General features: G+C 35.5%; 1 protein-coding gene across 1 annotated transcript in view; it reads left to right on the top strand.

Annotated features, from left to right (window-relative positions):
• Positions 1-993: 993 nt before the first annotated feature.
• Positions 994-12,117, top strand: part of LOC137634127 (uncharacterized) — a 23,816-nt gene continuing 12,692 nt past the window's right edge. Inside the window, exons 1-3 of the mRNA XM_068366360.1 lie at positions 994-1,031; positions 5,084-5,189; positions 6,801-7,484. Of these exons, the coding sequence (XP_068222461.1) occupies positions 5,169-5,189; positions 6,801-7,484 (705 nt within the window). The 5' untranslated portion in view covers positions 994-1,031; positions 5,084-5,168. The remainder of the gene's footprint in view (positions 1,032-5,083; positions 5,190-6,800; positions 7,485-12,117) is intronic.

Below are 12,117 nucleotides of genomic sequence, written 5' to 3'. Positions count from 1 at the left end.
ACCGAGATTATCAAACAATTCTTCTTCATTCAAGCGGTTAACTACTGAACAGTAATTGTTCAGTGGCCACTTTCGTCTTGGTAAGGGTAGAAGAGACTCTTTAGCTATGGTCAGCAGCTCTTCTAGGAGAAGGATACCCAAACCATTGTTCTCTAGTCTTGGGCAGTGCTATAGCCTCTGTACCATGGTCTTCCACTGTCTTGGGTTAGAGTTCTCTTGCTTGAGGGTACAATCGGACACACTATCATATCTTATTTGTCTTCCTTTTGGTTTTAAAGTTTTCCAAATTTGTATATATGAAAGATCTAGTTTAATGTTACTGTTCTTAAAATATTTTATTTTAATTGTTCATTACTTCTGTAATGGTTTATTTATTTCCTTGTATCTTTTCCTTACTGGGCTATTTTCCCCTGTTGGAGCCTTTAAGTATATAGCATCCTGCTTTTCCAACTAGGGTTGTAGCTTAGCAAGTAATAATAATAATATATGGTCTAGGCCATTGCCCCATTCATGAGCGAACTTTTAATCTTTACTTCCTGGTCTCATTTCGACCCCACTTCCCTGTAGAAATAATAATAATAATAATAATAATAATAATAATAATAATAATAATAATAATAATAATAACAGAACCAACCTTCGGTGATCACTTACAAGTTTAAAACTCCAGTGATAACAATTAATCAAAATTAAATTTATGATAAAAAAAACTTTTTAAACCTGTATATATAGTCAAACTCTCCCCCTCCCCCGCAAAGAAACCGCAAGATATAGTCTTCCTCCCCTATGGGAACTAAAATAAGACATGGCAACTCATATCCTGCTATGCGAGAACATTAAAAAGAAAAGAAAAAAGAAATGAACTCCCGCATCCCCCACTCATATGACAAGGGCCTGCCTTTCTATTCGCTCCCTTTAACCAATGGCCTGCCAGTTTCTCCCGGCCTGCTTCGAATACAGGCTTCTTCGAAGTTCGGGGTTCAAGAACATTCGTGGGATCACCGCTGGGAGGAGGTTCTTACGCAGTGGAGGTAAGATTTAATTTTAAATATTCTGTATACGATTAATGCTTTTGAGAGTCACTTGAGTTACAACTCTAGTTGTATAAGCAGAATGCTTATAAGCCCAGGGGCTTCCCACAGGGATAACAGCCCAGTGAGGAAAGGAAATAGGTGAGGCCTCATTATTATTATGCTGTAAGCTAATTTTCCAGCCTAGGTGTATAGACCCAAGTGGCTACACTTAGAGAAGGAATCTCGTGTAAAATAGATTAAGCAAAGTATAAACTCTTAGAATAAAAATTACGAGAGGACAAATTAAGTATAAAACCAGTTTAAATAATCAAATAAACGAGATATACAGTGTGAACCAGCTCAAAAAATAAACTTTTTCACCATGCTTGAACTTCTGAAGTTTAATTACAACCGAAATAAAACTTCTAGAAAACTTTGGTATTGAATAGAGTTGGCGAACAGTGAAAACTTAACTGAAGTTTCATGTTTAATTAAGTTGTAATGCACAATAATAATTAGTTTGAAGTTTGATAATAGCATTAGTAAACTACTCGAAGTTACACTAGGACTTAAAAACTATATGATTAATTATACATTTACTGTGCGTAGGATAACTATATTAATTTAAATAAACTAGTAAATAAATCAATAGATTTCATCTACATGAAAATAGGTAAAAATATGAATAGAAGTGACATAAGTCTTTTTATAGTTTACATATGACATATCTGTTTTGACGTTGTTACTGTTTTTTTTTTTCTTTTTTAGAATTATTGTTAATTTGTTCTCATCATTTATTTCCTTATTTCCTTTCCTCAATGGGCTAGTTTTCCCTATTGAAGCCCTTGGGCTTATAGCATCTTGCTTTTGCAACTAGGGTTGTAGCTTGGCTAATAATAATAATAATAATAATAATAATAATGTTACAATTAACAGTTTAAAACTAAATCATTATAAACTTCAAACATCTTAATGTTCACCAAAAAGTATATAAATTATTGTTTTTGAGTGACTAAAAATTAAAATCAAGATGTGTGATGTTGTAAATTGTTCAATTAGATGGATTTGTTGATAGAAAAATGCAATTAAATGTGATTATACTGTAAATATTGTGATTAGAAAGAATATGTAATTTAACTTTTTAATAAAAAGATAAAAAAAAATTGTATAACGTGAACAGCCATTAAAAAACCAATGAATTTCGTTGTAATATGAATGTGCCTGTGTCAGAGGTTGTGCACAGTTGTGCACGGTTGTGCACAGTTGGGGGCTGTTCTATGGCTTCTGTGCACCGGGGGGAGGGGGGGAGCGGGGGGGGGGGTGAATTAAGCCTCTTTGTAGTACCTACAGGAGCCCACTCTGACTACTAAAACGTAAGACTGGTTTCATCCAGGGATTAATTTTCACGTTAAGACTAACAAAATTTTTGAATCACTATCTCATTTGCAAAGTAGGTTGGCCCAGGGCACCAGCCACCTGTTGAGTTACTACCACTATAGAGTTATTGGGTCCTTTGCCTGGCCTGACAGTATTACCAGTATTACATTATATTCCTCTCAGGTTACAATTCATTTTTCCTATGCCTACACATAGGCCTATTCATAGTAGAAAAACCATGGACTACTGTATCAAATTCGACTGGGTGGTGCCTCAATTACGACTTATATTAGAAGAAAATGCTGTAAAACATTCATAATAAACACACAAAAAAGGAAATTCACTTATGAAGATATAATGTTAAAGAAAAAAAAAAGATTTAGGCCTATATTGGTGAACACTAGAACCCGGATGTAAGCAATTATGTTCACACCAAACTATTTATAAACGTAATTATTCTTATTAACGAAAAACCTATATCTACAGATAAAAAATAATACCGTAACAAGTATAATTATTAAATTATTATAAGCACCATGTATCTAAATTTTTTACTAAGTAAAAGTTCAACTTTTTAATAAAAGAAAGGGGAATATCTCAAAGAGATCAAAATATTTTGTAATTTACTAAAACTGTATATAAAACTACGACAAAAATGTTTCCTAGCCGTTTAAATGAACAGATAGACTGAAAAAAATTAATACATTTATCACGTAGAGAACTTTCTACTCCATACCATGCCACAAAGCCATTAGGCCTATCTGGGTCCTTGAACTCTATCTATTGCTACGTTGTTTGGGTATATAATGCCCACAATTATAATATATAGAGTTTAATATCTATCTGTTTATAAAACTTGATACAGAAAACATGTAAACAACTCATTACATGAAAATTCAGATAAAAAGATTTTCAAAATCGTTAATTAAATGGTACATGGCAACTTTATTTCACTTAACACCACAGCTAGACATCGTAGACATCCCTCACCCTATTCTTTAGACCAAAGTGTGTTAGACCTCTAATTTAACTTTAAATTCTTCTATTTGCAATGAAACATTTATCCTGTTACACATTCAGTCGATGCATGAATTACTTCATTGCATGAATTTGAAACACATTCACGTGTGCTATGATGAAAAGGAGGCTCAAGTTGATGTTAGGCCTAACGGTGGACGACCGAAGCCCCGAACATGGGGTCGCTGGGGACGAAGCAGACGAAAACTCTCTCTCTCTCTCTCTCTCTCTCTCTCTCTCTCTCTCTCTCTCTCTCTCTCTCTCTCTCTCTCTCTCTCTCTCTCTCACACACGATGTACGAGAATATGGGTTAAGGACTTAATTTATGCATATTATGATATAGTTTTTCACATTTCTTTATATGCCTTTTGTTGAAATAAAGATTATTATTATTATTATTATTATTATTATTATTATTATTATTATTATTATTATTATAAAATGAAGTGTTTGTGTATTTTAGCCCTAGTACCATAGACCAAAGTCAACTGAAATACTACTTAACATTCCAACTTTCTGCTTCGCAAGTTATAAACATAACATTTGATCCTTGTGGAAAGTTGAGAATTGTTCGCATAAAAGAAACTTGTGTGTGTGTGTGTATGTTTCTAAAGAGATTATATCAGCTATGCCACCCTAAGTTTCTCGACGAAACAAAGAATACTGTGTTTATAGGCCTATTCGTTATCAGTGTCTTATCAGTGAGGATATATCACGTTAAACTTCCTTATTTTCTGTTACACAATACAGTGGACAAACTTTCACCAACAAATTATACTGTACTTGACCCAAATTATCATTATTATTATTATTATTATTATTATTACAATGACGACTACTACTACTACTACTACTACTACTATTATTATTATTACTACTACTACGACTAGTTCTAAAAGCAGGATGCTATAAGCCCAAGAGCTCCAACAAGGAAAAAGAGCCAACTGAGGAAAATAAATAAGGAAATAAACTATATGAGAAATAATGAACAATCAAAATAAAACATTTCAGGAACAGTAACAACATTAAAACATCTTTCATATATAAACTATAAAAAGGAACTTCTGTTAGCATGTCCAAAATATCCATTAGTAATTCACATATAGTATTTTGGTGTTACATATGAGAGAGAGAGAGAGAGAGAGAGAGAGAGAGAGAGAGAGAGAGAGATTCTTGGGGGCATAGGGCTAAGGATAGAAATAGAATTAATGATAACAATATCTTAAGTTTCACCATAGACCCTTGTAAAATGACAGTTCATTTATGTAAGCCAGGCATAGGAGTATACTTTACTGTTAGGACTACTGTGAAAAAGGAAAACTCTCTCTCTCTCTCTCTCTCTCTCTCTCTCTCTCTCTCTCTCTCTCTCTCTCTCTCTCATCAAGGAGTTGAATATGCGTGAATATCTAACTGTTTAGCTGCCATTTCTGACTGGTCGCATACACTCGTATGGACATTGTATGTATCCCAGATTTAATGACTTAAGGCTGCAATCATAGGTACGTAAGAGTATGCTTGTATACTGCAATCATGTGTATGTAATATGCGTGATTGTCAGTCATTATGTATGTTATATGCCTGAATGTATACTTTTCACTGCAAGACTTACATTTTCACCTGTCATTATAAAAAAAAAAAAAATCTTAATGAAATTTAATTAATTTTTTCTATTGCAGGTTGCACTGGGACGTGGATCTAAACCCTGCAATTGTATTGCACGGTCTGTATTACGACTTGATCTTCCAATAACAAAAGCCTGCAATGGAGGACAAAGAGTGCTGGGTAGGCTATTAATTCATTTGTTGAATCATTGAAAACTCATTAAGGGGTCGGTTGCCTGTAGCACCCTCTCTAATCTTTTTTCCCACAGTTATCCCTACATTAAGGGGTCGGTTGCCTGATGCGTCCCCTTCAACCTTCTTTCCCACCGTTATCCCTACATTAAGGGGTCGGTTGCCTGTTGCGCCCTCTCCATTCTCCTTTCCCACCGTTATCCCTACATTAAGGGGTCGGTTGCCTGCTGCGTCCCCTCCAACCTTCTTTCCCACCGTTATCCTTACATTAAGGGGTCGGTTGCCTGTAGCGCCCTCTCCATTCTCCTTTCCCACCGTTATCCCTACATTGAGGGGTCGGTTGCCTGTAGCGCCCTCTCCAACCTTCTTTCCCACCTTTATCCCTACATTGAGGGGTCGGTTGCCTGTAGCGCCCTCTCCAACCTTCTTTCCCACCGTTATCCCTACATTATGGGGTCAGTTACCTGATGCGTCCCCTCCATTCTCCTTTCCCACCGTTATCCCTACATTAAGGGGTCGGTTGCCTGATACGTCCCCTCCAACCTTCTTTCCCACCGTTATCCCTACATTAAGGGGTCAGTTATCTGATGTGCCCTCTCCTATACCTTCTATCGAAGGCACCCTCTTCCACCAAACCTCTTCTCTCCATACAGTATCATCCTTCCCCTTATCTCACCATCTAATTCCCTGCCTCTCTCTCGATCATCTCCCCATAACAGGTTCCTCCCCAGCCCTCCTCACTCCCTCCCCACCATCTATCCTCAACAGGTGCCCACACCATCCCAGTCGTGACACTCTTATCGCCTCTGTAATGTTTACGGTGCCTGCTATTTTTCTTACCCTATCATTTTCCAATCTTTCAAGCAGTGATATTCCAAGTAAAGCATCTTTAATACCTAATGATGACCTTTCCTCCTTGCTGGTAACTTTCCAATGACTGTCCAAGTGAACCTGATATTCTCTCATGGCATCCATGGGTTTAGAGGCAATACCATAAGCACTGCAGCTTGATATTCATGAAAAATCTCAAGTTAAGTACTCAGACTTAATTAGGACATTGTAGCTTGACATTCAAGGCACTGTAATTAAGGCATTGTAGCTTGACATTCAGGGCACAGTAATTAAGGCATTGTAACTTGACATTCAGGGCACTGTAATTAAGGCATTGTAACTTGACATTCAGGGCACTGTAGTTTGCCATTTTGAAAATAAATAAGGCACTATAGCTTGACATTCAGGACACTGTAACTTGCCATTTTGAAAAAAAAATCTTTTTGTAAGTGCCCGTACCTAATAATGAGACCACTGTAGCTTGATGTTCAGGGTATTGTAGCTTGCCATTTTGAAAAAAAAAAAAAAAAATTACAATTCTTGTATGTGCCCGTACTTAATAATGAAAGCACTGTATCTTCACATTCAGGGCACTGTAGCTTGCCATTTTGAGAAAAATTACAATTCTTGTATGTGCCTGTACCTAATAAATGAATGCACTGTAGCTTGATACTCAAGAAAACGCCAAATTCTTTAGGTGCTCAGACTTAACGACTCACGACTCACGCATTGTAGCTTGATATTCATGAAAAATTTCCAATTTCTGCAGATAATCGGAGCCAAAGAATGTGGCATCTGCAGCCAAGAGTTTGATGAGGACGCCCGGTGCCCACGACTCCTCACCTGTTCACACTGCCTCTGCACCTGGTGCATCAAACACCTGCTCACAGAAAAAACCAAATTCTGTCCTTTCTGCCGCCAGGAAATCAGAGGAAATACCATAAAAGATTTCAGAGTCAACACTTGCGTCCTAGACCTTCTGAGGTATGCCTCTAACCTGGAGGCTGGAACTGTCCTTCCCACCGGAGAGTCATCATCCGGTGCGTGGCTGAAGGCGTTCGAGAGCAGCAAAGATGCTGTCATCAAAGATAATCTCGCTCTGTGCCAGAAGGCCAGAGATTTAATCGTTCACGGACAGCAACTGAACACTGACTTCATCGCAGAGCTGAAGACAGCAGGCACTGAGGAAGAGGAACTGAAGAAGGAGCATTGGGGGATCATCTTATTTTTCGAGGATAGAAACGACCTCCTGGAGAACGAGAAGGATTCGATTGAACAGAAGCACCGGCAAATGGAACAGATGACCGAGAAGCTGACCTTGGCCACAAGTTTAGGGGACGCGAGTGAGGTCATGGACAAAGCGGGGAAACTGAACCAGGAAATTTCTTCAGATCTCCGTCGCCTGAGAGAATTCATTTCAAAGGACGAAAATGCTCGTCAGAAAATCAAAAAGGTTAGTTGCATGGATTATTTGTAAAACACACACACACACACTTCACCATCAGCCGTAACTAGTCTACTGCAAGACAAAGGCCTTAGACATGTCTTTCCACTTGCACCTGCTCATGGTTTTTCTATGGCAATCTATTCCCGCATTATTTTCTTAGCTCGTCAATCCATTGTCTTCCCTTCCTTCCCCCGCTTCTTTTGCAATCTCTAGAGACCCATTCTTTTATTCTTATTGTCCATCTATCATATGTAATTCTCATGACAGTATATATATATATATATATATATATATATATATATATATATATATATATATATATATATATAATATATATTATATATATACATATATATGTAGTATATATATAATATATATATATATATATATATATATATATATATATATATATATATATATATACATATATACATATACATACATACACACACATAATTACATATATATCTTATTTCTCTTCCTTTTGTTTTGTTACTGAAGTTTTTTTTTTAGTTTATATGTGAAGGATCTAATTTATTATTGTTACTGTTCTTGAAATATTTTACTTTGATTGTTTATTCTTCTCTTGTAATTTATTTATTTCCTTGTTTCCTATCCTCACTGGGCTATTTTTCCGGTGGAGCCCTTAGCATCTTGATTTTCCAATTAGGGTTATAGTATAGCTTGTAATAATAATTATATATATATATATATATATATATATATATATATATATATATATATATATATATATATATATTATAGCTGCAAACATGAACCTAGATAAGCCTATGACAAAATTCATTCCGAAAAAATGGAGATTGAGCCAAAAAAGCAAGGCATACATTTTACTGTGAGCGATTCAAAATTTATATATTGGAAACTTATTTCCTTTCCTCGCTTAGCTATTTTTTCCTATTGGAGCCCTTGGGCTTATAGCATCTTGCTTTTGCAACTATGGCTGTTGCTTGGCTAATAATAATAATAATAATAATAATAATAATAATAATAATAATAATAATAATAATAATAAAGCCTGTGTTAGCAGGTGGAGGAGGTTTCGAGGGAAGAAGGTCCGAGACTAAGGAAGGTTAATGTCTCGGTGGCTATGGTATGGTAAGCAGCTCTTCAAGGAGAAGGACACTCCAAAATCAAACCATTGTTCTCTAGTCTTGGGTAGTGCCATAGCCTTTGTACCATGGTCTTCCACTGTCTTGGGTTAGGGGTCTCTTGCTTGAGGGTACACTCGAGCACGCTGTTCTGTCTTGTTTCTCTTCCTCTTGTTTTGTTAAAGTTTTTTATAGTATATATAGGAAATATTTATTTTAATGTTGTTACTGTTCTTAAGATATTTCATTTTCCTTGTTTCCTTTCCTCACTGGGCTATTTTCCCTGTTGGAGCCCTTGAGCTTATAGCATCCTGCTTTTCCAACTAGGGTTGTAGCTTAGCAAGTAATAATAATAATAATAATAATAATAATAATAATAATAATATGAATGGAGTGATGAAATATGAAATATGAAGAACAATGGATGTATGTGCAAGTTCTGGGATAATAAAATAATTTGTGAATAGGATGTGATAGTGGGAAAAAACTGCATGAGCTGGTAAAAGTTGGAAAATAAATTCAAAAGAAGAAAATGGAGGCAAATGAAAGCAAGAATTAGGCAATGGAAACCAGGAATATTGATTAATGAATATCTCTATTGATATTGAAAGAATGGAAACAATGATTATTATTATTATTATTATTATTATTAGTAGTAGTAGTAGTAGTAGTATTACTAGCTACAATCCTAGTTGGAAAAGCTATAAGCCCAAGGGGCCGGCCCAACAGGGAAAAATATCCCAGCGAGGAAAGGAAATAAGGAAACAAATAAACAATGAGAAAAATAGCAATAAATTATTTAAAAAAACAGTAACAACATCAAAACAGATATATAAAAAATAAACTATAAAAAGAGACTTCGTCAGCCTGTTCAACATAAAAATATTTTGAAGTTCTAATTCAACAACCCAATTAGTATTTGGGAGTGAAGGCATAGAACGAGGAAGTGAAATGATTCACGGAGCAAGAAAGGTGGCTGGAGGCGAAGAGAGGATCAATAAGACTCTCCTCTATGGGCGTGAACTCGGGTATGCAAATGAAAGGGTTGAAAATGTAGAGAAGGACGGTTTGTGAATCTACATAGCTTAGGGAGAATTCACGGAGTGAGAAATGTGAAGCTATGCAAAAGCGGTAAGGTGAAGTGATTAGCATTCGTATACAAACGAGGTAAAGTGGTTAGCATACGTATACAAATGAGGTAAAATAGTTAGCAAAGATATACAAAAGTGGTAAAGTGGTTAACATAGGTATAAAAACGTGGTAAAGTGGTTAGCATAGTTATATAAACGAGGTAAAATAGTTAGCATACGTATACAAACGAGTTAAAGTGCTTAGCAAAGGCATACAAAAGTGGTTAGCATAGGTATAAACAAGTGGTAAAATGGTTAGCAAAGGTATACAAAAGTGGTAAAGTGGTTAGCATAGGTATACAAACGAGGTAAAGTGGTTAGAATAGTTATACAAACGAGGTAAAGTGATTAGCATAGTTATACAAACGTAGTAAAGTGCTTAACACAAGCATACAAATGTGGTAAAGTGGTTAGCATAGGTATACAAACGAGGTAAAATAGTTAGCAAAGATATACAAAAGTGGTAAAGTGATTAGCATAATTATACAAACGTAGTAAAGTGCTTAACACAAGCATACAAATGTGGTAAAGTGGTTAGCATAGGTATACAAACGAGGTAAAATAGTTAGCAAAGATATACAAAAGTGGTAAAGTGATTAGCATAATTATACAAACGTAGTAAAGTGCTTAACACAAGCATACAAATGTGAAAAAGTGGTTAGCGTTGGCATACGAATGTGAAAAAGTGGTTAGCATAGGTATACAGTGGTAAAATGGTTAGCATAGGTATAAAAACGTGGTAAAAAGGTTAGCAGATGTATACAAACGTGGTAAAAAGGTTAGCAGATGTATACAAACGAGGTAAAGTAGTTAGCATATGTATACAAACGTGGTAAAGTGGTTGGCATAGGTATAAGAAAGTGGTAACATGGTTAGCATAGGTATACAAACATGGGTAAGTGGTTAGCATGGGTATGCAAAAGTGGTAAAGTGGTTAGCATGGGTATACAAACATGACTGAGTGGTAAGTATAAGTATTCAAATGTGGTAAAAGGTTAACATAAATATATAAACATGATAAAATAGTTATCATGGGTATATAAACGTGGTAACGTGGTTAGCATAGGTATAAAATCATGAGTAAGTTGTTAGCATAGGTATACAAAAGTGGTAGAGTGGTTAGAATAGGGATAAAAATGGTTAAATAGTAAGGATAGGTATACAAACGTGGTAAAGTGGTTAACAAAGGTATACAAAGGTGGTAAAATGGTTAGCATAGGTATAAAAACGAGTTAAAGTGATTAGCATAAGTATACAAACGTAAGTAATTGGTTAGAATAAGTAAACAAAAGTGGTAAAAAGTTAGCATAGGTATACAAACATGGTAAAGTGGTTAGCATAGGCATGAAAACGTGTTAAAGTGGTTAGCATAAGTATACAAACATGGTAAAATGTTTAGTAGAGGTATACAGACATGGTAAAATGGTTAGCATAGGTATACAAACATGGTAAAGTAGTTAGCATAGGTATACAAGTGGTAAAATGGTTAGCATAGGTAAACAAAAGTGGTGAAATGGTTAGCATAGTTATACAAATGTGGTAAAATGGTTAGCATAGGTAAACAAAAGTGGTGGTTAGCATAGTTATACAAATGTGGTAAAGTGGTTAGCATAGGTATACAAACGTGGGTAAGTGGTTAGTATAGGTATACAAATGCAGTCAAGTGGTTACCAAAGGTATACAAACGTGGGTAAGTGGTTAGAATAAGTATACAAAAGTGGTAAAGTGGGTAGCATAAGTATACATGTGTGTTAAAGTGGTTAGTATATGTATACAAACGTGGTAAAGTAGTTAGCATAGGTATACAAGTGGTAAAATGGTTAGCATAGGTATACAAGTGGTGAAATGGTTAGCATAGTTATACAAATATGGTAAAGTGGTTATCATAGTATAAGAAAGTGGTAACATGGTTAGCATATGTATACAAACGTGGGTAAGTGGTTAGAATAAGTATACAAAGGTGGTAAAGTGGTTAGCATAGGTATATAAACGTGGGTAAGTGGTTAGAATAAGTGTACAAAAGTGGTAAAGTGGTTAGCATAGGTATACAAACGCGGCAAAGTAGTTAGCATAGGTATACAAACACGGTAAAGTAGTTAGCATAGGTATACTAGTGGTAAAATGGATAGCATAGGTATACAAAAGTGGTGAAATGGTTAGCATAGTTATACAAATGTGGTAAAGTGGTTACCATAGTATAAGAAAGTGATAACATGGTTAGCATATGTATACAAATGTGGGTAAGTGATAAGCATGGGTATACAAAAGTGGTAAAGTGGTTAGCATAGGTATACAAAAGTTGTAAGCATAGGTATACAATGGTGTTAAAATAGTAAGTATAGGTATAAAAACGTGGTAAAGTGGTTAGCATAGGTATACAAATGTGGGTAAGTGGTTAGA

The sequence above is a fragment of the Palaemon carinicauda genome, chromosome 3 (assembly GCF_036898095.1).
Source record: "Palaemon carinicauda isolate YSFRI2023 chromosome 3, ASM3689809v2, whole genome shotgun sequence".
Classification (NCBI taxonomy): Eukaryota; Metazoa; Arthropoda; class Malacostraca; order Decapoda; family Palaemonidae; genus Palaemon; species Palaemon carinicauda.
The sequence above is the reverse complement of the archived record's forward strand: the minus strand, read 5'-3'. Positions and strand labels throughout refer to the sequence as shown.